This window comes from Mauremys mutica, chromosome 9, assembly GCF_020497125.1.
Source record: "Mauremys mutica isolate MM-2020 ecotype Southern chromosome 9, ASM2049712v1, whole genome shotgun sequence".
Lineage (NCBI taxonomy): Eukaryota > Metazoa > Chordata > Testudines > Geoemydidae > Mauremys > Mauremys mutica.
Window position 1 is genome coordinate 90,080,775 of NC_059080.1, and position 25,511 is coordinate 90,106,285.

Genomic DNA, 25,511 nt, shown 5'->3' on the forward strand with positions numbered 1-25,511 from the left:
AAAAAAGCTAAATCGGGGGCAACTCTGTCCCATTAGTGTACCCAAATGTTCAAAGACGTTACAGCACATACCGCAATTTTGCATTCTAAAATTGCAATAGCAGCAATCTATTTTGCATAATAGTTTTCTAATTCACATCCTTTCCTCTTACCATTTAGTGTTGCAAGCCAAATATTTGTTGAATATAGTTTTGGAGAATGATACATATAAGGCACAATCAAAGGGGAGCAGTGCCATAATTACCTAGTTTATGGCATTTGGCAGGCAGGAAGCAATGAAATTTGGGGAGGGAAGCACTATATAGTTGTATTATATATGCAAAGCTCCTACATTAGGAACAGAATACTTCCTGGTTCTTTAAATCATGCTGATCAAATTAGACTATAACCAAACCACAGTCTAGTACAGAGTGGGAATAGCACAAAGAGCTTTATGAAAGTAGCAATGAGGCATGACTGCAGAGGTGCCATACATTCATTCTAAGTAAGGCAGGTTATTTCTTTTACATAGTATCCATCCATGAGCAATTTGCCATCACATACAAGGGTGCACGGCTGACAAGCCAGGATCAAATGCCTCAGGCAGAAAGCAGCATTGGGAAGACAGAGCTAAAGTTTTCTAAACAAAAAATAAACAAACTAGGGAGCTCTCAAAAGAGGCTGGACTAACCTCCCAGGAGAGGCTGCTAAGCCAAAACCCAAAAGCAGAAGAAACTTTATGCCAGGCAAAATCCCCACCCCCCCCGATCCCAAGTAGTTTAGCTCATTTACTCCTTTATGTAGCGTGCTCTGCCAAATAATTGGGGGTTACCTGTGCCCAGCGCAGGTCTGCGTGTGTGGGCAGGTGTCTCCAGAGTTCTCTGTGCACGGAGCGGGCTTGTACTGAGCGCTGCCCGTCTCCATACACCAGGGAGGGAGGCTAGCCTGGCTGGGGCGGGGCCACAAGGTTCCAGCTGTGCCCTGGTGCAGAGCTATGCGGGAGGGCCCTTGAAAGAAGAGTAGGAGAGCTCTAAGAACACAGATGCCTTTGGCTTTTAGTTTCTCAAGGCGCGGTCGCATGAGAAGGGTGCCTGGAGGTGGGGATTTCTCTCTCGCCCGGCTGTTCGGCACAGCTCTCTGTGCATGCAGAGAACAGGGTCCCACACGCAGCGGAGCAGGCGAGACACAATCACTTGCCTGTGTGTCTATAAAACAATAAATGGCCTCCATGGGACAGCTGGTTACGAACAATAATTGGGAGTGTTCCCGTGTCAGGATACAGCCGCAGAAAGACGGATGTGGGGCTTGTGTTTATATAGACAATAAACGGAAGTGTGTGTGTGTGTGTGTAAAATGCATAGTGTATGAATTACGCAAAATGTGCATCTACGTGTCTAGAGAGGGGACGCAGAGTTTACATACAAATTATAACTTTTGCATCTGAACAACCTGTGTAAATTCCACATGGCAAATACATGGTGTATATGCAGTATCAATGATGGCCCTATTGGTCTATGTGGGAACTGTAGGCTCTATGAAAAATAAAGTGTAGAAGAGAACTAAATAGCAGTGCTGCGTTTGTTGGACACCTAACTCCCTTAAGTCTCTTTGAAAATCTCTCCTAGTGACTATTGCTCTTGAAACAGGCTCTCTGTCATATAGAAGAACTCGGAATTCAACAGCTGGGATATATAACAACAAAGGAATTTCCAGCTTTGCCTATTGGTACTTGGCTAACTGGCTTGCCCTCCATCCCACCTGCCTCAGGTAACTCACCACATCACTCCCCTACCACAGGACCCAATTCAAAGCCCACTGAAGTCAATGAGTGCTACTCTGGGGCTACCTGCTTCCTTTAAAATGTCTGTGCTGTAACCTGCTGTGCAACTTGCATTGCTCCCAACTGTAGTAATGTTCCACGTGGATCCGGAGCAGCCACCAATCCTATTGGATTAGCATTGCATGAGCAATTGCCAGGTGGGCAGCCGCAGCACACACATGTTTTAGTTACAGCTGACTTGCTAATTACACAGTGCATAAATATCCATCACTGCAGGGGATGCCCACAAAAATATATGTAGCCAAGAGTATCAGAGCACAGGATCATGAAATATTGTCTATCAGCAACTAAACTTGTTTTGCACAACTTCTATCCACAATAGGTCTGCATTGCCAGCAGCAATTAGCCATGAAAATTATCTAATTATTCCTCACAGTAATTTAACTTTGCTTTTCTGTTCCCATGAAAGACAAGGAGGTGTCATAGGTATGGAGATGAGGCTGATGTCTTTCACAGCTTTAATCTAGATGGCTGCAGGTAGATTTAATACACTTCTATGAGGTCTAAGTGATTATAATTTTGAGGAGAGTTTTTCTTATCTTTCCAGTAAGTAATTCTTATTTGCCATATTCCAATTCCACTCAACGTCATGCATGTCAGCTTTTGCCTGGGTGGCTTATCCATCTAGCTGCTTCATGGCCACTCTTCTACTGCAGCATCTGCAGTGCTTTGTCCTATTGATGTCCCATTTAAATAGTAAGCCATGGAGATTTGTCTTCATTAACAAGTAGCTGTGGTCAGCAACATTTTACTGCCCTTCCACACTTTGTAGATAAACACTTTGGACCAAATTCCATCCTGTCTTAGACCTTGTCCAACCCCATGAAAATCAATGGACAGAATTTGGATCTCTATATGTTTCTAGTCTGAGTTTAGGATAATAACTGCATCTCTGCAGGCATAAGATGATGGGACAGGTTGTTGCCATCACATTGGTTTTATATCAATGTTACTCCATTAAAATCAATGGAATTACAACTGCATAAATCCAGTGTAATAGAGGAGAGATTCCAGTGTAATGGAGGATTTTGTTTTATTTTGTTGGAGGGCTGTCTTCTTCCTCTCACATTCTACCCAGCTAACAGGAAGGATCCAAAACCATGAGCCAGCCTTTTACAAGACAACTTTGAAAATGAAATGGGCTTATCTGTGTCAAGAGAAGACCCTCCCCTAAAGAAAGGAAAGAGCAGAGTCAAATCCATCAAAAAATGCAACAAGAGACTTGTGAAAAAATAAAAGATCAAGGGAGGTTGTCAGTTCATTGTTTAAATTAATATTTACTCTTTTTATCTGAAAAAGGCCTAATGTAGGCTTTATAGCTTAATACAGTGGTAGTGTTGTTCTGAATAACTTCAAATGGGGAATAGAACGGTGTTTTATTTTCTTGAAATACCACACTGATTACTCACGTTTAAATTGAATTCCCATTGCAGTTTTATAGCATTGAAGATATGACACTGTTAATTATGGAATTCCTTTGGGTCACTTGTGACCGGTACCATACTTTCTAGCATTGCAACAGCCAGATTCAGATCTTTTAAAATGTGAATGAGTTATTCCACTAATCTGATTTTCAGAGGGCTTCTCCTGACTTCAGCTGGAGTTCTGAGTGCTCGGCCAGTCAGAAAATCAGGTCCAAGATGTCTCAACTCAAAAACTGGGATTGCCAAAATCAGTGACCACTTGTGAATATTTTGTCAATAGTGAAAACGAGTTTTCCCACAGTGATACTGAGGTCCTTAATGACGGCAGCATCCTTCGCAAAGGATTACTGTCTATTATGATTGTTCACATCAAGTGACCAAGGAGGATATTTAAGCAGCACAATGTTAAACATGAAGACAGAGCTTGCAAGGATGTTCATTTCCTTTTCTTTTCCCTCATTTTCTGAGATGTTTCAGTTTCTAGCAATACAGCAGCCAGTACTAAAAGCTCAGCAACTGAAGACAGTTCTTTCCAGTTAAACAGGTTTAGCAGGTCTACTTCTAAAGAAGATGATGTCAAAATCCATGACTTCCTGAAAATAGAATTGTTTATATTTTCATGATTAGAGAAACAGGCAGCTCCTAAAATATCCAGTTCAATTAACTTTAAATGCTGTAATCTTTATCTTTGTTCTTACTGACGCCAAACAGTAACCTGGAGCTAAGGAAGTCCTGTTCAGTTTGCCTTTGTATGTGGCTCTAAAACAGCAAATGAAATAACTCTGACAATCTCTAATGTGCAATTCACACACTCTCAGAAAGCAGAGTTTTAGAGCCTGCTCTTTTTTCTACAGACCTTCCCTTTAGCCTTTGATACAGGATATAAATAAACCAGCCTAATCCTATGCTGTAGTACTCTGACAGATTAAATAATCTCCCCTAGTACTACTCATTATTGTAATAGAGTGCGCTGACCCTTTAAGGGAGGCTCCAGGACCAGCTCTGCTCTGTTTCTGGTTTCAGCCCAGAAGACAGGCATTCTGGGAGTTGTAGTTCTCAGAACATATGAGACGGGTAGGCTTCACAGGGAGGTATGCTAGGAGAGGAGGCTGTATACAACCATCTCCCTTTCATTAGTGTAGCAGAAACTGGGATGGAGCCCAGAGTTTCTAGGGGAGTCTCTCTATTAAGAATGAGACCTGGAGTGAGCTGTTGGTAGGCATCTTTGCAAAGAGAGCCTGGAAAGGAACAGGCTGTGATAGAAGGACTTGAAGAAGCCAGGGAAGAAAGGACATCTATAGAAGGTCTTTCTGGTGAGGACACTAGGAAAGGAGCTCTGGGTCTTTCCTGTCAAAGGGAAAGAACCTTGGGGAGGAGGGTCTGTGAAATAACCCAGTTACTAAAGTATTGTGAGAAGAGGGAGTGGTTTTTGGTCAGGAACAAGACCTAGCTAAGTCCTGAGGGGGAAGCTGAGAGATTATGGCAAAGCCGAAGAAAGTGTCCTTGGGGAAAGAAAGGCAGAGACAGTTTGGAGATGGACCTATTGCTCACTTTGTTATCTAGGACACAAGGCTGGAGCTCTTAGAAGATGGAGATATTGTTATTATACCCCCAACAGAGGATACTGTGTTCCATGAAGAGTGAAACGGGGGGAGGGGCAGATTGTTTTCATTTGGACTATTGTTTATTGGGACTTGTGGTTTGGTTAGAGTATTAAACTAACTTAAAGTGGGAAAAACAGTCCCTCTGAATACTGAATTCTCATAGTGAGAAGGCTGGCTTTTCACCATACCCAATCACTACAAATTACACAATGACTTGTGAAAGAGAAACAAAGGCTACCCCTGAAACAAGAACTGATTATCACAAATTGCTGCCTGAGAATAAACTGATAGCATGTGGTTTTTGTAAGAAGTTTCAACAGATATCACATGCTTCATTATCTTGAGAAATTATGGGGAAGTGCTTCTAAGAAAGAAGAGAATATGAAGCAACTGAAGCAACATACAGATTTAGCTTGATAAATTGGAGGAAAGACTGGAGACAGTGGTTACTCAAAGCTTTCAATACTATTGTTTTTGTGGAAATGTTTTGTGTTGTTCTTCTGAGGAAATGCTGTTATGACCGTGTGTAAGTGGATCCTTGTTCCCTGAAAGCTCTAAACTAAAGCTGCTAATCATCTGTCCGTAGGACAGTAATTGCCTCTTGCCCCACTTGAACACAGTCCTTAATCATAGAATATCAGGGGTGGAAGGGACCCCAGGAGATCATCTAGTCCAGGGGTCGACAACCTTTCAGCAGTGATGTGCTGAGTCTTCATGTATACACTCTAATTTAAGGCTTCGTGTGCCTGTAATACATTTTAATGTTTTTTAGAAGGTCTCACTAGAAGTCTATAATATATAACCAAACTACTGTTATATGTAAAGTGAACAAGGTTTTCAAAATGTTTCAGAAGCTTTATTTACAATTAAATTAAAATGCAGATCTTATTAGTTCAGTGTGATCCTTGCCCTTGCTTTTCCTTGCTGAGTTTTCCAATGTCTAGTGGCACGTATTTGGATACTTTAAACTGCACACAGGCTTCTGAGTGATCAGTTGTTAACCAGCTGGAACCCCAGATGGCAGCTGTGGTGAGTGGAGCTGGCAGCTGGTAGGGCTGAGCAGGGCTGGAGGCCTGGACCCTGGCTGGCAGGAGGCCTGCACTGGAACTCCAACTGGAAGCAAGGTGAGTGGGGCTGTGGCAGGACCCTGGCTGGCAAGGGGCCAGCAGTGGGAACCCCAGAGTGGCAGCGGGCTGAGTAGCTCAGCCTGCCGCCGCTCTGGGGTTTCAGCTGCCGGCTCCTTCCAGCTGCCAGCCTGGGGTTCCTTCCCCCAGGCCAGGTGCTGAGTGGGACTGGCGGTGGGACCCTGGCTGGCAAGGGGCCAGCAGCAGGAACCCGAGAGCGGCGGTGGGCTGAGCGGCTCAGTCTGCCCTGCATGCCATCAAAAACTGGCTTGTGTGCCGATCTCTGATCTAGTCTAACCCCCTGCTTAAAGGGGGAACCAATCCCCTATTAAATCATCCCACAGATATTTGTCCCCTATCCCTAAATGGCCCCCTCAAGGATTGAACTCACAACCCTGGGTTTAGCAGACCAATGCTTAAAACACTGAGAGGTAGGTGTGTGTGTGTGTGTGCGTGCCCAGCCCAAAGATGAGAAGAGCCTGTAACAGACCCCTGATATAGAGGCTGTCTCTTTAGCTTAAGCTATAGAGACTCATGCTTTCAACTCTGAAAGTCCCTTGATTCAATCATTGGTGTTGACCAAGGCATGGTTGTCACACCAGGGGCGGCTCCAGGCACCAGCACGCCAAGCGCGTGCCTGGGGCGGCAAGCCACTGGGGGCGCTCTGCTGATCCCCGCAAGGGCAGCAGGCAGGTTGCCTTCGGCCGCTTGCCTGCGGAGGGTTCGCTGGTCCCGCGGCTTCGGAGGACCTCCCGCAGGCTGCCGCCGAATCCGCGGGACCAAAGGCAGCCTGCCTGCTGTCCTTGGGGTGGCAAAATACCTAAAGCCGCCCCTGGTCACACAAGGTACTTTGTGTGGGTAGATTGGCTTGAGCATTAGAGTCCACAAACACAGTGCAATTTGCAAGACTGGACCCTTCTATTTCACTAATTTGGGGTACACAGTTAGTAGATGTACACTATCTAACTTTAGTATTGGGGTGAACACTAAATAATTGGAAATAATATGGGCAAAGCCATTTATGAACTAAACAGTAGCTAGAACATAAAAATGGCCACACAGGGTCAGACGAATGGTTCAACTAGTCCAATATCCTGTCTTCCAACTGTGGCCAGTGACAGATGCTTCAGAGGTAATGAACAGAACACGGCAATTATCTAGTGATCCATCCCCTGTAGTACAGTCCCAGCTTCTAGCAGTCAGAGGTTTAGGGACAGCCAGAGCATGGGGTTGCATCCCTGACCATCTTGGCTTATCCTCCAGGAACTTATCTAATTCTTTTTTTAACTCACTTATATTTTTGGCCTTCACAACATCCCCTGTCAATGAGTTTCACAGGTTGACCATGCATTGTTTGAAGAAGTACTTCCTTATGTTAGTTCTCAACCTGCTGCCTCTTAATTTCATTGGATGACCCCTGGTTCTTGTGTTATGTGATGGGGTAACTAACACTTTCTTATTCACTTTCTCCACACTATTCATCATTTTATAGCCCACTATCATATCCCTCTCTTCGTCATCTCTTTTTCAAGCTGAAAAGTCCCAGTTTTTTAATCCCTCCTCATACGGAAGCTGTTCTATATCTCTAATCATTTTTGTTCCCCTTCTCTGTACCTTTTCCAATTCTAATATATATATATATATTGAGATGGAGTGACCAGAACTATGCAGTATTCAGGTTGTAGGGGTACTATGGATTTATATAGTGGCATGATGATATTTTCTGTCTTATTATCTATCCCTTTCTTGATGGTTCCTCACATTCTGTTAGTTTTTTTGATTGCCGCTGCACATTGAGCAGATGTCTTCAGAGGACTATCCCTGATGATGCCAAGATCTCTTTCTTGAGTGGTAACAGCTAATTTAGACCCCATCACTTTGTATGTATAGTTAGGGTTACATTTTCCAATGTGCAATATTTTGCATTTATGAGCATCGAATTGCACCTGCCGGTGTGTTTCCTAGTCACCCAGTTTTGTGAGATCCCTTTGTAACTCTTTGAGTCAGCTTTGGACTTAACTATCTTGAATACTTTTGTATCATCTGCAAACTGTGTCACCTCACTGTTAACCCTTTTTCCAGATCATTTATGAATATGATGAATAGCGCTGGTCCCAGTAGAGATCCTTGGGGGACCCCACCACTTACCTCTTTCCATTCTGAAAATTGACCATTTATTCCTAGCCTTTGTTTCCTATCTTTTAACCAGTTACTGATCCATGAGAGAAACTTCCCTCTTATCCAATGACTCCTTACTTTGCTTAAGAGACCCTGTCAAAGCTTTCTAAAAGGCCAAGTACAGCATATCCACTGGATCAACCTGGTCCACCTGCTTGTTCATTCCCTCAAAGAATTCTAATAGATTGGTGAGGCATTATTTCCCTTTACAAAAGCTGTGTTCATCTATCTGTCTGATAATTTTGTCTATCTACTACAGTTTCGACCAATTTGCCTGGTACTGAAATTAGGCTTATCAGCCAGTAATTGACAGGATTAATTCTGGAGCCTTTTTTTTTTTTTTAATAAAAAATGGCATCATATTAGCTATCTGCCAGTCATCTGGTACAGAAGCTGATTTAAAGATAGTTTACACACCACAGTTAGTAGTTCTGCAATTTCATAGTTGAGTTGCTTCAGAACGTCGGGCTGAATACCATCTGGTCATGGTGACTTATTACTGTTTAATATATTAATTTGTTCCAAAGCCTCCTGTATCGACCCCTCAGTTTGGGACAGTTCCTCGGATATGTCACCTGAAAAGAATGGTTCAAGTGTGGGAATCTCCCTCACATCCTCTTCTTGAAAACAAATGCAAAGAATTCATTTTGCTTCCCCATAATACCACAAAATCAAGCCGGGGGAGCAGTAACAGCAGCAGGAACAGGAAGTAGTCCAAACAACTGGGCTCCTCCCTATTCTGGACTGTGGGTCTTGTGCTTCCCGCTCCTGCTGCTGGTTTAAGGACTACAGGGGTGGAGCCTCAAACTGGGGCTTCATGGGTCCTAGATAAACAGTTGCCAGCAGGCTGCCAGGTGGAGAGTTGGAGTGTGGCTGTTCCCGCGAATGCTGTCCATCCACATTCAAGACCCATGGGTCATGACTGGTATCCTCAGTGTGAGAGGGTACCAGGACATCATCTGGAGGGAGGGACCCAACTATGGGACTGGTTCCCTCTGCTTCCTCTTGATCTTCTCCCTCCTCCACAGCACAGAGGCTGTCAGACTGGGGTTAGGACTACTCTATTGTGTCCTGGAAAGTCTTTTCTATGTACCACTCTGTCTGCCTTAGCTCCTCCAGTTCAGCCACTCTGGCCTCAAGAGCCCAGACTCAGTCTCAAAGGGCCAGGAGTTGCTTGCACTGAATGCATGCATACACCACCTGCCCACAAGGGAGGTAATCATATGTGCTGCATTCAGTGCAATAAACTGGGTAACCCCCACTCTGCTGCTGGACTTCTGCCTGCATTATTTTTATTCTTGCAGAAGTTTTGTTGTTATTGTGGTTTGGTTGGTTTTGTTTGTTTTTTGAGGGTGGTGGGGTGTCCATTGACATATACTTAGTGATTGTTTGTTAGGAGTATGTAGCTGTTACACTGTGCCTCTCTAACCTCCCTCACAAAACTCCCCCATTTCCTGCTTCTGTCCACTAGCTCCTCTGGTCCCTTAAACCCCTGTTCTCCTTGAGTTAATCAAGTCCCCTTGCCGAGGGATCCTAAAGGAATTAGGGATCAAAGGACAACAGGCTAGGGCCTTGTTAGGAAGCTCTCAACCTTTCCTTGCAGGTCTCTAGGCTCAGCAATAAAGGATGATTGATTATAGTTGATCATTTATTATCCCAGCATGTTAGTAGTAAAAGCCTGTACCAGTAGGTAGCCTCATAACCTCACAGCACACACAAAAATCACTTAGCTCTTATTTCTCTGCTTCTATGTTGTTAACTAGCTATTGTCACTATCACGCAACATGAAGAAATCCCTCCAGATAATACATCTCCTTTCACTTAAAGAGGTGTATGGGGAGTCCAGTGCCAATGCACAATTAACTGTTCTTACTCCCAATTTCTATAATGATACTCCTTTGTAAAGTGCTTTGAGATCTACTGATGAAAAGTTCTACACAAGAGCTAGGTATTAGTATTATAAAGACATTCTGGTCATTTAATGTGCTCTAAAAAGAATAATATTTTATAAAATAATTTCTTTGCTTCTAAACTAGGATGCTGACCAATATGCTCATAAAAGATTAGAGAGCTTAATCTGAAGGCCCTTTGACTTCTGTGGACATATCAAGTTAACATAATAAGTCTACATGATAATATTGGTAGCTGGCTCTGTTAAGCAATGTTGATTGTAACCTTAGGTCCTCTCTAGCTTCAACCAGCAGACTCCTGAATTTATTCTTGACTTGCAGCATGTGTGTATAAGAAAGAGACAGTATCCAAGTGGTTGACTCAGGCAGCCTGTTTAGACCAGGCATGATTTCCACACCCATTATCCAGCTCTGTCAGCAGGGGAAGGTGACACCCGCTTTGTTCAGGAAAGAACAGGGAAAGGCAGCAGCAGATAAAGTCTGCGAGATCAGTTGTACTGATGAATGCTGAGGAAGGCTGATGAGCGTCATATTGCCATTTTTTAATCTTGTCGCCTTCATCAGCTGCTCCATATTAAGTGGCAAGACAAGATCAGCAATGAACCCAGTAACCACCTTCATCAGCACTGGTTTAGCGCTGGCAGCTTTCTTGGTACAGACATATCATTATGATGGAAGATCAATGAATTATGAAGCATGTAGGCCAAGGATTGCACTATACGATGGGTGATCACGTAATCACAGATAGCCTCAATGGTACAATAGGATTGACAATGACAGACATAGACTGAACATCCAGCCAGAAGATCATAAAGACCTAGCCAGAGAGGTGGCGCTCAGTCTGCAAGGAGGCTACACGTCTTTGGAATGTGCCTTGAGGATAATGAGAAGAAACAGCAACTATGAGAATGTGAGACAAGGCAAAGGAACAATTGTAGGTAGCGCTAAATGTGAGTTTATGTTGTTGCTTCTGTTAAAACCTTAGCCATTGATATTGCTATATCCAGTTCCCGGTATAGGGGATACTAGATAGGGAACTAATGCAGAACTGACAAATAGATAGCTTAAGTTTAGTAAAAGCACTGGCCAAGACTGAACACAATATTAAAAGTCAGGGTATGCCATCAGTTTATGTTGACAAATATTTCTAGTATTAGCCTCTCTATCTTTCATATTACAACCAAACATTTTGTTTGCTTTCCTGACCAACCCTGGCCGTTGAGTTATTTTTTGTTAATTGTGCTGTCCACAAATAAATTTAGGAACCTGACTTGCAATGGTTTTACTGCTTGTATGAATTGCACTGAACTCAGAAGAGTTATACCAGCTTAAACCTGAGTGAAGAATAATGCCCTAGGCTTGTTGTTTTTTCAAACCTTGCACAAGTAGTTCAAGTTGTCCCTTCCAACATGCATTGCTTGACCCTTGCCTATACTGAATTTCATCTCTTGACACGTCGTCCGATCACCTAGCTTTGTCAGGTCCACACAATTCTCTAAATTGGGATGTTCTTCACAAATCCCTCAGTTTGACTGAACTAGATCATATTGACTAACCTGCTGTTTCAGCATATCTCCAATGCTAACCTCTCTGTTCAAGAGACGTAGTGCTGAAGTAGCGATGCTATTTTACTATTTGCTAAATGCTGCTGGGTACTATCAATTGTTTCAATAACAACGATGTTCAGAATTAGAATCTCTTCTTCAGTTTGGGCCCTTTGCATCACTCTGGCAGTGGAAAAGGGCCAGAAAGCTGCTGGATATCTCTACATGACTCTTATGCTATTTCTCTGCAGCCCCCAGCATAGGGAGCATGTCAAGTGTAGGACATGCTGTGTCCTTGGCTGGCCAATGGTCCCTTGAAGTAGTTACCAGCCTGCGTACTTAGTTTGGAGCGCTCTCCAGCCCCAAAACCAGGGAATTTCAGCTAGCTCCTTTCAAACCTTCCCACCCTCTGCTGTGTCGAGCAGATACTGGACATAATAGGGAATCTGGACCATAGAGATGTTGAACCAATAAGTCTCCACCATGTCACCTAGCAGTTTGGTGTGGCGGCCACTTAGGAAGGAGCCTGTGAGAGGGAAGACTTCAGTCAGTGGAGTCTGAAATCTGTGTTCAGTAGAAATACGCCATCTGTCACTGAAGCCTGAGGTAAGGCAGAAGAGACTCGAGCCTTATGTGTATAGCGAGTGGGAGGGAAACTGAAAAGAGGTTAGTTCTGAGCTTTTTTGAAGATTCCAAAATGAAAAGTAGCAAGTAGAACTTTATCACTGGTGAGAGAAAGAAAGCCTGGAAAGGATGGGGGCGAAGAGGGCCTGAACCATGTGTTTGAAATCCAGTCGTCAGCATCATCTCAGTCATCTCATAGTGAGGTGAGAGCCTATGTGGAATGTCCTAGTACTCGCCCTCTAGTGGCTAAGAAAAAGAAAGCACTCACATGTGTTTGGTTTCTCTGTAACGTAAAAGAATAGTCAAGAGTCTCCATAGTGAAATTTTGTGGACCTTTGAAAACAGAAGCCAGCAAGTTATCCTCTCCCACAAGCCCAAGTGCTAAGAATATGATATTGCAAAGCCTGACTTTTCGTCCCACTGTACTGTTCTAATGTTTAGAAAACAGCAGTAGGCTGAACAATGAGTCATCTGTCACTAGATGGGGTTAAAGTCATTTCCGTTTTCTGTTGCCATGGGAAAGTCAATGTCCTAGAGATTTGTCCTTTCTCCCACTCAAACACGTAGGAGTAGAAAGCCCAAAACTCAACAGAGCGAACCAATTTTTTTCTTCGTATTTTTTCCCCTATAAACAAACTTCTATGGCCTGATAGCACAGTCGGTCCGTTCCAAGAATCATCCCATTAATAATGTCATTCCCCTTGGGTTGCAAAACATCTAGAAGCAGAGTTTAAGTAAATATTTGAATGAAGACAATTTGAAACATTTAGAGTAGCCTAATTTTATTACTCATTGGGGTGTATGCTGCTTAAGCTTGTTTCCTGCATATGTATTCAAGGTAGTGGCAATGCACAGGGATGCAAATCAACACTTTAAAAAACTAAAACTAAATATTTATTAAGCTAATGTGCATTAAAGTAGCATGATTACTAACAGTCAAAATGTAGATAACAACATGAGACAGGAGTATGGAAGCTGCTGAAAATACTGTTTAAAACCTTTGCTAATGTATATTTCATATGAGTAGCAGCCTAGCAGCACCTAGTGTTGATCATGGATATAGCTGAATGTTATCAAAACACCATATGAAAAGTCTGATTAGCCATACACACTGGGGCCTGGTTCTTCTCTCAGTTACACCACTGAAAATCAGTCAGACCAGTGTAAAATTGCTGTGTCGGGGCCTTAGAACCTCCTCCTACTAGAGTTTCGTAGTGTACCATCTTTTCAAGCTCAGTGCCTTCGTTAGCCTATGAATCTTTACAGAATTGCACTTACCTGCACATATTCCCAGTCTATCTAGCTCATTCTGACAGCTATTGCTGCTCCATTTACATTGCCAGGTGTACAGACCTAAATGTTCAAACCCAACCAAGCTCTATAGTGACCAAACCTTATTACAACTTGCATTACAATTAAGAGGCTGATTGCAAATGGACAGCTAACCACACTACGGAAAACACCATAGAAATTAACACAAGTTATGCCCTTGGTGACAATCTCAGCTAGAAAAGTGAAGGATAGGAAGGCCACCATAGAAGTAGCCTCTTGAAAGCAGGGCAGAGACATGTTGATGGGGCATATGGGAGAAGCTTGCTATGTTACTGTTTCTCCTGTACTATTCTGTGAATAAACAGATGACTTAGGCCTGCTCTGTACACAAACGTGCACCTGTTTTTGCTAAAAGAGTGGTTTTAAATAAGTTTATTCAAACCCTACAAAGACACAGATCTCAGTTTTAAAAGTAAAAGTACTTTATAGTGATTTAGCTTAAGTCACAAGTTAAACTGTCATAAGCCACACAAATGTGTCTGTGTAGGATTTTGTGTCTTAATGTGTGTCTGTGCAGGATTTTGCACCCATTGAACTAAATTGTTTTTTAAATGAATTTAAGTTAAACTGGTTCAACTTTCTCATGTAGACAAGCCTTCATATCACCAGTGCTGTCATTTTGGTACCCAGAAGAAGTACTAAATTAAAAAGAGAAACCACTGCTCCATTAGGTTATGGCCACTATTGCATAGATTCTGCTCCATAATTACTAGTACGACTCCAGTACAATAACATCCTCTGGGTTTCTCAAAACAAATCCATGAATGGTTCCCTTCCTAATCTAGCTCCATTCCCTCACACACTATGAGAGGGAACAAATTTGTACCATGTTACATGCATAAATATGTAGGCATCTGAGTAGGGAGTAGAACTGAGTGTACAAAATGCTGTTATATGTATTTTATTGTGGGCACACTTTCATTAAAGACAAAGGCCTGGATCATTGTTTATTCCCCACGGAATCTCCCAAAAGGGCCAGGAAAATCTGGGAGGTTCAGGTCTATAAGGAGAAGCCACAGTGTGCGCAGGGGGCCTAGCTATTGAAATTCACCACCCCCAGGGACCTGCATGAAAGTGATAAGTGGAGGCAGAGGACTCCATGTTGCCCCCAGCTCCCTGCCGCTGATAGCAGAGCTCCTAAAGGTGCTGACTCCCGCATAACTGCAGAATAGAAGCTGCAGAAAGGACATTGCAGGCGTTATACTGCTTGGTTTTCACACTGTGCTGTTATCTGCTCTTTTACTGACATGCCAGGTTGCTTTAACCTCCAGATAAAAGACTCAGTAAAAGTCAAAGCATGACTCAGACCAAGGACTAAATTTTTTGTATGCTACTGTGCAAAGGTCCCTCTTCATCAGGGTATGAAATACAACCCTGATTACCACATAACAGCAAGAAAATATGGAATGTTAACCATTCCGGTCATGAGAAAGGCATTACAGAGCATATTGGAAACATGCAGCCAAAAAGGAGATCAGAGCTGTGATTTGTTATTAAGACATTCACACTAGATGGGAAGCACTAAGTAACATTAAGCTGTTAGGCTCTCTTTCTTCACTCTACATGCAGGAAATTACATTTTAAAGTAGTGTATGATCTTTCTAAATCTTTAAAGGGGTCACGCACCATGAGCATCTGGCATGCTTATGTTGTCATTCAAGACCATGAAGTCATCTTGCAACTTACATTCCTAATAGAGTATAATTTTCCATGTGTCACTTTATTGACTTGCTAATAGAACAGAGATTAAAGGTAATCTACGAGAAGACAGACTGTGCATATTTAACAAAATTACAAGACCGCTAATTTTAATTAAATTAAATTGGAGTTTGGATAATATTTCTTAAAGAAAGTCAATGTTGTAAGAATAAATATACTTTTAAAATCTTATGGTGACAACCCATAGATCAATTAAGTGCCAAAAGAACCCCAGACTTATTCAGTGAAATTAACATTGTGAAATCCATCAAAGACACACATTCAAAGTTAAAGTTGACGTTCTACCTTCATGTCTCGCTTGACTGAGTTATTGCAGCTCCTATTAATCCTGAACATAAGAATGGCCATACTGGATCAGACCATAGGTCCATCTAGCCCAGTATCCTGTCTTCTGGCAGTGGCCAATGCCAGGTGCCCCAGAGGGAATGAACAGAACAGGTAATCAAATGATCCATCCCCTGTCGCCCATTCCCAGCTTCTGGCAAACAGAGGCTAGGGACACCATTCCTGCCCATCCTGCCTAATAGCCATTGATGGACCTATCCTCCACCAATTTATCTCGTTCTTTTTTGAACCCTGTTATAGTCTTGGCCTTCACAACATTCTCTGGCAAGGAGTTCCACAGGTTGACTATGCGTTGTGTGAAAAAATACTTCCTTTTATTTGTTTTAAATCTGCTGCCTATTAATTTCATTTGGTGAATCCTAGTTCTTGTGTTATGAGAAGGAGTAAATAACACTTCCTTATTTACTTTCTTTACACCAGTCATGATTTTATAGACTTCTATCATATCTCCCCTTAGTCATCTATTTTCCAAGCTGAAAAGTCCCAATCTTATTAATCTCTCCTCATATGGTAGATGCTCCATACTCCTAATAATTGTTGTTGCCCTTTTCTGAACCTTTTCCAATTCCAATATATCTTTTTTGAGATGGGATGACCACATCTGCACGCAGTATTCAAGATGTGAGCGTACCATGGATTTGTAAAGTGGCAATATGATATTTTCTGTCTTATTATCTAGGCCTTTCTTAATGATTCCCAACATTCTGTTCATTTTTTTGACTGCCCCTGCACACTGAGTGGATGTTTTCAGAGAACTATTCACAATAACTCCAAGATCTCTTTCTTGAGTGGTAACAGCTAATTTAGACCCCATCATTTTATATGTGTAGTTTGGATTATGTTTTCCAATGTGCATTACTTTGCATTTATCAACATTGAATTTCATCTGCCATTTTGTTGCTCAGTCACCCAGTTTTGAGAGATCCTTTTGTAGCTCTTTGCAGTCTGCCTGGATCTTAACTATCTTGAGTAGTTGTATCATCTGCAAATTTTGCCACCTCATTGTTTACTTCTAAGGTCATCTGGTTTCAGGGGTTAAATGTCTACAACCCATTGCATTAAAGATTGCGTCCCATGCCACCTTGACTTTCCAGGGCTAGATTCTCTAGCCTGTTTGCACAACTTCAGCCATGACAACTAGAATCTTGTCACATCTTGCTAGCTCAGAATTCTCCCAACCTGAGGAAGTCCTCAGCTGGCATAAAACTAGCATAGCACCCCCTCCTCTTCCTAGTCCTAGGGGACATAAGTGGCAGGAAGAGAGCTGGATCTCTGTTTGTTACCAGCTGGTGGATATTAGAGCAGCCAGGGCCAACATAATGCCAGCCTGAGAATCAGGGAGCCACATCTGGATATTTTGCAGCCCTTGTGACCTCTGCTGGGCCCATTGGACACAGTAGTGACCCTGAACTTGCTGTCAGTTCTGGTCACAAATAAACTAACATTACACAGATGTGTAGAGATGTGTCCACTCACTCAGGAGGGCTGGAAAATAGTTCCCTTCCAACTCTATGTAATAGCATTGCCATCTCAGATGCCATCCTAACTGAAGCATCAGATAACCATGGCAACTCTCCAGGGGCAGCATGTTTGAAATAAGTTCTGCTGTTCTCAGTATTGTGCAGTTGTGACTCAGAAGTTACGTGTGATAATGTGCATCCAATATAATGACTTAAGCTCTTTCAATCAAAATATTTGCAGTTGCAGGTACAGGAGCAACGGGGGAACCTGTTCAGTAAACAGTGTTGTTTTTGTGGTAATCACTAGTCCTGCTCCGACCGCAGTCAATGTCCATTTTGCCCCTGAGTTCAGTGGCAGCAGGAACAGGCCCCAGAATCTTCCCAGGCCCCTCTTCTGTCCCATGCTTGGAGCTGAAATTATCCGTTTTTGGAGGGATGATCGAAAGTTAATAACATGAATTGCATAGTGCACTTGATTTTAAAACAGAAACAAGCAAAACTCCCAGTGACAATCTCCTGACACAAATTTTATTTTATAAATAACTATTGCTAGGCGTGAGCATGGTCACATGCAGAGACATATGCATCTGTATTCTGCATATGCTGACCTCTAGGGCACAAAGGATATTGGGTTCAGTCTTGGCTCTAATAGACTAGTCATTGGAAACAATGACTATAGTGCCGTCAGCAAATTTCTGGCTCTCCACAGACTAGGAAGTGGTTGCTCCTCATGGGAAGACAGATGAAGAAGTAATTCAGAATCACTCGATGGGTTTTTCTGCAGCTGAAAGTGGACAGGGATTTATTCTTTTAAAGAAAGCCATTTTATGTTATTGGGCACATTCGGAGTCTTTTTGATTATACTTGTGGCTATGTAGGATTAATTTAAGTTAACTAGAATAATGTTTTGTCATGGTAGGTACACAATCTGCATGCGTCATGACTACAGTCTCTAAGAAACTTCTGTTTATAACGAAATGTCTTTGACTAGGCTTTAGTTACTAATCCTTGATGTGAATCAAGCAGAGGGCGAGAGAGAGAGAGACTCACAATGAAAACAAAGAGCCTGTATGAGGGTACCGGAGGGACACTTATTACCTTTGGGATTATAAGCATTTTCTCTGGAATTTTTGCTTTCTTTCCTGTTTTTTCTTATAAGCCTTGGTTTGCTGGCTGGAGCGTTCGAATCGCCTGTCCCATCTGGAATGGAACTTTGGTAGGCCACAACAAAAATGTTAGCAGGGAAAAGATATTAGAGAAGTTACTGAAATTCTAAGAAAAGTCAACCATGTCTGAATTTGTTTCCTATTAATATAAACTCTTTAAAAAGAAGTACTTGGAGTATTCAACATTAAATTAAACACAGGAGCTCCCTGCAGCTCCTTGATAAGATTTAACTTTGCAGTAAATATTAACATATTGATTGTTTCAGGATATTTGCCTCTCACAATTTTTCTTTGCTAGCAAAAATGAAACTCTACAACTCTGGGTCAAATCTGGATTTCACCAGTGTCAATGTGAAGTAACATGACTGGAGATATACTCGTGCAAGTGATTGCAGAAATTTGGCTCCTCTCTCACACTGATCAGCTGCTCTTAGGTTCATGTCCTTTAGTTTCAGCAGAAGCCTGTTTATGTTTTAGGTTTCAAATTATGCATGAAGATGAATACAAGTGCAGCAAGTTTTTGAGTTAAAAATTATGCAGCCCCATGAAAACTCTATAATAGTTTAAGACTCAAATTCATTGCAGGAGGGTATATGTTATAGGACAGAATTTTGTAACAAAGTTCAAGACTGCAGCCTGTAAAGGGTTACAAGTTCCAGGCTGGCCCCATTGCTGCTTGGGTGGAGTGTAAAAGGAAGAGGAAGCTGGCAGGGGCGGCTCTAGGATTTGCGCCACCCCAAGCAGGGCGGCACGCCGCGGGGGGCGCTCTGGCGGTCGCCGGTCCCGCGGCTTCGGTGGACCTCCTGTAGACGTGCCTGCGGATGCTCCACCGGAGCTGCGGGACCAGCAGACCCTCCACAGGCATGTCTGCGGGAGGTCCACCGGAGCCGCGGGACCAGCGGACCCTCCGCAGGCACGTCTGCGGGAGATCCACTGGAGCCGCCTGCCGCCCTCCCGCGGGACGCCGCCCCAAGCGCGCGCTTGGCGCACTGGGGTCTGGAGCCGGCCCTGGAAGCTGGGTCAAAAGGAGAATTAAAGGGTGTCCTTCCTACTAGCTGGTGCTGCCACCATGGGGAGCCTCTGGGGAATTATTGCCTAGTGTTTTTCAGTTTATCGGCTTTTGGTTTTGTGATTGTTTGGATAATAATCCAGTCCTGAGGAAAGGGCTTTAAAAGGATGGAGGCTTGGAGTTTCCCTTCAGTTCCCTGGCTCGTGAAACCATCCACCAGTTTCTACCTTCATTTATTAGAAAAGAAGCATCAATAGATGCTCAATTAAAAATCTTTTACTTTTAGCACCTTGAATTGCTGACGTTTTTGAGAGTTACTGATGTCCTGCAGATGTTAGGATCCAAATAATAAATTACATTAAAATAATATGCCAGAACTGATTGAATTATGTTCTGTGATCCTCATCCTATCCCTTCCACCAGTGTTTAATTGCTGTTTTGGGTATCGCTTTACTTAAAACATTGCTGTTGATAGGATTAGGGTGTTTCTAAGATCACCGTTTGTTTAGGGATGATGTTGTGTCCACTTCCTCTACTGCTAAAGTCTTCCTTCACTTGATACATTCCACAAAGAGATGTGGACAAACATGGAGTGGGTTTGATTTAGCAAAATGAAAATAAGGGTGGTACAGCTATAGATCCCATTGTATCCAAGCCACTAAATTTAAACTTCCAGCTTTGCCTCATTTCTGATTCCACAGCCCCTTGAACTAAGGAAAAACTATGCTGTTTCATCAGTTTTTAAGCAGAACTTTTCATGGCCTTCAAGAGGGAGGTCAGCTTAAAACTGGATGGAAGACTCTGGCTCCAGGTCCTGAAGCTGGTAATGCCATTGCTAATTTAGTGAACAAATAAGTTGTTACATGAATGAGCAGATTTGTTTGCACTGCGATGGCCAAGATACCATATCATGGTAATAGAAAGAATTCTTCACATTGCTTATGTTTGGCCCTGCCCACTGATCCGGCACCATTCCTCCTAAAGTACAAAGACAGACCGTGGGTGCTAAGTAGAGCTGGCTGAAACTCGGAATTTCTGGCTTGCAGGAATTTTCAACTTTCTGAAATTTGGTTTTGTTCCAAGTGTGACTGAAACCTATTTATTTATTATTTCCTGTCAACCAGCAATTCCAGCAAAGGTTTGGGTTGGAAACACCAGCACAGGAAATGAAATACACCCCATGGGCCCAGGCAGTTGCTAAAAGAGCCGCCGTGAAACTGACAAGAATCGTCAGCTTCGCAAGCTGCTGCCAGGACGTCCAAAGTCTGCGGCTTCTGGGCAGCCCTAGGGCTTCCAAACTCCTGGGCCAGCTGGCTCCCCAGTCTGCCTGACTCTTGGGGCACTTCACTCACCAGGCTGCGGGGGTCAGGCAATCAGCTGGCCCAGGGGGTTGGATGCCCTAGGGCCCCTGGCCCAGAGAAGCCCATGTGGTGGGGCAGCCTCTGAGCCACAGACATGAGAAGCCCAATCCAGGACTTCCATTCTCCCAGCTGTGCTGTAGAGAGAGCCTGCAAGGCTTAAGAGCCCCATCTTGAGCCCCACAATGACTGGGGAATGGCGCATTAGTGGGTGTTTCTGTGCAAACCACCAGGCATTTTTAGATTTTCCAGCCAGCGGTTCCAAGCCTGGTGGCAGCTGTTACAGGACATCCCAGGCACTCCACCGTGGTGAGGGGCCAGTTTGGTAGGATGTGCTGAGACTGGGGTCACCCATCTCTAAGTTAGCCTTGCACTTATGGCCAAGTCATGACCGAGTGGAAACAGAACTGTAATAGGCAAAAAGGTAATAATTGGAGATATACCAATCTCCTGGAACAGACCTCAAAAGGTCATTGAGTCCAGCCCCCTGCCTTCACTAGCAGGACCAATTTTTGCCCCAGATCCCTAAGTGGCCCCTCAAGGATTGAACTCACAACCTTGGGTTTAGCAGGCTAATGCTCAAACCACTAAGCTATCCCTCATGGGTTAAATGGATTAGGAAAGGCTGCTTGCAGGGGGTGAAGGTGAGAGACGGGGACTGCTGGGAGGCAGTTTGATGCACAAAGATGATTGCGTAAAGGGGATGGAATAGACACACAGAGGTGCCTGAATGATAGGAAAGGGCTGGTAACGTGAAAGAGATTGGGTGCTGTGGGAGGGTCTGACAAAAGAGGTACATGGGGGCTGGGGAAAGTCCATGGAAATGTACCATTTTGGTGGGTTACGGGCATTTGGTAGGGGAAGATCAGGCCAGACTGGGTGCGTGGGGAGCAGGGGATGGGGAAGGGAATTTGAGCTGATGGTGGTAAAAGGATGTTTCACTGATGGACAACCCATGGAGAATTGTCTGGATGACGGGTCCAGACAATAGGCAGCAGGTTTAAAACAAATAAAAGGAAGTTCTTCTTCAACTTGTGGAACTCCTTATCTGAGGAGGTTGTGAAGGCTAAGACTATAACAATGTTTAAAAGGGGACTGGATAAATTCATGGTGGCTAAGTCCATAAATGGCTATTAGCCAGGATGGGTAAGAATGGTGTCCCTAGCCTCTGTTCGTCAGAGGATGGAGATGGATGGCAGGAGAGAGATCACTTGATCATTGCCTGTTAGGTTCACTCCCTCAGGGGCACCTGGCATTGGCCACTGTCGGTAGACAGATACTGGGCTAGATGGACCTTTGGTCTGACCCGGTACGGCCTTTCTTATGTTTTTATGTTCTTATGGGTCAAAGCAGGCTCATGCATTTGGTGCTGAGTGCACATGTATATGGGAAGAACGCAGAATGAGCACAAACAGATTACACAGCACGGTAGGAAATCTGGCTCACCATTCTCTTTATCCATTGACTGTCTGGAGTCAGGAGGCGGAGTGCATCGTGTTCAGTGGCCTCGGGCACTGACAGTGCTGAGGGGGGATTCCAGAGGGAGAGGAATATGACTCTTTTTCCTTCTCCAGCACTGAACTAGATAATGGAAATGGCCTTGTAGATGTAGGAGCTGCAACAGGTGAACATGGTATAAGAGTTTCAGGCAGACACTGATGCACAGAAGCTGACTGGTCTCCTATCACTTAAAGGTTGCCTTGCTTGTGTTGAAAGTCCTGTTAGACAGGGCAGTACTCGGATCCCAGGATTCTGCAGCCTCCATATTTAGGTACGTACATGACCCCAGGCAGTGAATGGGGAGATAGGCGGCTAAGTGCCAACTACTTTAGCTCTGAAAATTCTGCTAGGCGGCAGCCTGTTTAGGGAGTTTGGCTGCACAGTGCTGAGCAATGCCTTTAAAAACAGACCCTGAGTCAATGGAAAGAATCCCATTGGCTACATTGGATCAGATTAAGAATTAAGACAAAAACAAATGGCAGTGCTTACAAAACTGCAATGTTATGGCATTTTAAGCTTTGGGACAGAAAGTAACATTTCTTGCCAGAGTATTTAAAATGAACTGGAAACTGATCATCTACTAGTTTAAATTATCTGCCTGGAGTTAAACCAGCATGATGTATGATCCCTCCCCTGCTTTTATCCATCTTCAATTTTTCCTTTGTTCCACCAGCCGCATGTGCATTAATTGTAAATTGAGCCCCTCTCAGCTGGCAAAGAGGATTGTGAAAGGGTTTGGCCCTCATCTTATAGTGCAGCTTCAATATTACAATTACTCTTAATAGTACCCTTATTTTGTAGCCTAATTTATTCTGGCTAGAACCCTGTAGGATCCCCTGCTTGTGGCTTTTCTTCTGATTAATTTAGCCAACAACCACTCCAGATGTTTCTGCTTTTATCCATGAGAACTTTACGTGATGGTTATGCCAAGATTATAATTTCAGGCTCGGCCTCAGGAGAAGTATTTTCAAATTCCCTAAATCAAAAATTTAAAATACAAAGTGCCATGGAAAATGAAAATCTAGGTCTTAAAACATTTATCATGCCAGAAATGGGAAACAAACCACAAGACCATATTGCTCAAGGTTCTGGGTTTTCAAACTTGGTGATACGTTTGCCTCTGTGTGAGCAATGAGAGCCGAAATTATGCTGTTTTCTGATCTTCTGGCCTTCAGATTTTTGTTTCAGACACATTTTCCTTTGGTGGTTCCATTCACCAACAATATATTATTAGCAGCAAAGATACAGGCAGATCCAAGATTCATCGGATGGCAAAAAGTTGAACACAGTGAGACAAATTCATTTCTGATATATTTAGCATAAAAGGAGTCGTGCCTCCTTATCTTATAGCTGTTGGGAATTCAGCATAGTAACTACACGTCTTCCTCATCAACTTCCTATTGATGAATTGGATTATACTGGTTCTCCTAGCTTCAGTCAACCTTGTTAGCATACCTTTTGTGCAGTCAGAGTACAGTCATTAAGGTTAACAACTCTCTATTGTCCACAATCTTATGGGTATGTGCTAAAATCCGTCAGCCCATGGTGGATTCCACATATACATAGAGGTATTCAATGATACAGTAATTTTCACAGTAACAACTTCATAATATCAACCAGAATCCATCAGTTGTACAGACAGAGTTCCCAAATCATCACCACCACATACAGTCAACCTCAGTCTAATTGCTACCCTCAGTTACACCTGTGCCACCCTACTGGGAGTGATGCAGGTCTAATGCATATTAATGAATGCAGAAATTGGCCCATCAAGTTGTGATAACAATTTAAACAATTGCAAAGCATTTCAGAATTTAATTCACTACCAGCATTATGAAGTATTACGAGTGTAACTGTCTGTTTCCCCCATCCACAGGCTGTTATTGCTGGTGTACTTATCCTTTTGGCGGACAGAGGACAAACACAAAGATCACTTGTAAGCTTATGTCATTATTCAATATGGTGTCAAATACAGCAGAGAAGTCAAGGGAACTGCAGAGTTAATCCCGATGATATATTCAAGAGGAAAAAGCATATTTTGCTACTAAAGCTGTGGATCAAATATACTATACAGGGCTTAAAGCGAACAAGCTTTAAATGTTCTACCAGCTTGGTGATTCTACCGGTTCCAGAGTTACTTCCTGTCTTTAAAAATGGGGATTTTTTGTTAGTGTTCAAGTTTGGAAGTTAAGGCCGCCCACTGCAATTTACTTCTTTCTGTGATACATGACAAGTGCAGAAATAAAATACATCTGCTCTAATTTATTCTAGTGTTTTTAGCAAAATTTGGTTTCACTGCATTCATCTTCCCTGTAGAGAATCCACATAATTTTTTATAGCAAGGGGCATATATGATATTTATTGTGCTTATTTTTCCCTCCAATATGTTTCTTATTCTGGTCACATTAGGGTTTAGAATATAAAAGAAGTGAAGTAATAGGAAATCTCCCACCCTCTTTAGTTAAAGGTTTTTAATAGATTTTTTTCCTCTCATTAGTCAGAAAAGTAATAGTATGTTTCTGTCTCAATTTCAGTGGGAAGCTAGCTTCACCTTTGGCATATTGAGCATCATGGGCTCCCCAATTCAATTTGCTGTTGCAATTGTCTCCATCCTGCTTGGTCCATACTGCTACTATTCATTTGCTGGGATTGCAGGGACTAACTATCTCGGTTATGCAGTTTTGTTCCCTTTTCCCTATGAGGAATTTATGTCTCTTTGCAAGGACCCACTGCACTACGAGTGGTACCATCTGGTTCTACAAATACTAGACCTTTGCTCAAGTTTTGTCATGTTTTGTGCTTCTTTGGCTATTGTGATCAAGCTCACTGCAAGACTGCTCCAATTTGGACATCTAAATGTGAGTATTAATCATTATGGGGAAGGTGGATTACTGCCGGTAACACAGTAGCTGTGACTACCGACTTCCCTTTACTTAGTGGAATGCCAGACCTGCTCAAGGGTAGGCCAGATCCTGAACTTATTCACACCAGATTTACACTTCAATAACTCAACTGAAGAAAACAGAACTATTCCAGATTTACACCCATTCAAATGAGATAAATATGTGGCCCCGTGTATCCTTTGCGCCCTAATACTATTTCAGCTAAACAGGATATTCCTTTAGCATATGCAACAAGGACTTGTGATATTAGGATCTGATCCAACACCTCTTGAATTCAAGTGGAGCTTTTTCTTTGACTTCAATGGGAGTCAAACCCTTGGAGCAGAAGCTCTTGAATTCGCTTCTCCTTTATGACTGTGAAATTCTGACTGGCTACCGTGTGGGGTATGGTTAAAAGCTATGCAGGCATAGATGTGTTACCTGAACAGCAAGGCAAGGTGTCAAAAATAATCATCATGAAAGGTGTGTGATCCCTATTCTGTGCGCAGATTTA

The 25,511-nt window shown here is 42.9% G+C and overlaps 2 protein-coding genes across 2 annotated transcripts in view; one reads left to right on the forward strand and one right to left on the reverse strand.

The window, feature by feature from the left end:
- PLD1 (phospholipase D1) overlaps window positions 1–897 on the reverse strand; it is a 134,891-nt gene extending 133,994 nt beyond the window's left edge. The window contains exon 1 of the mRNA XM_045031116.1: window positions 771–897. The gene's annotated coding sequence lies outside the window, so the exon portion shown is untranslated. The remainder of the gene's footprint in view (window positions 1–770) is intronic.
- A 17,236-nt stretch (window positions 898–18,133) lies between these two features.
- Window positions 18,134–25,024, forward strand: TMEM212 (transmembrane protein 212). The gene is made up of 3 exons (XM_045029088.1): window positions 18,134–18,298; window positions 23,992–24,051; window positions 24,650–25,024. The coding sequence occupies exons 1-3, from the start codon at window positions 18,134–18,136 to the stop codon at window positions 25,022–25,024; spliced, it is 600 nt and encodes a 199-aa protein (XP_044885023.1).
- Window positions 25,025–25,511: the final 487 nt, after the last annotated feature.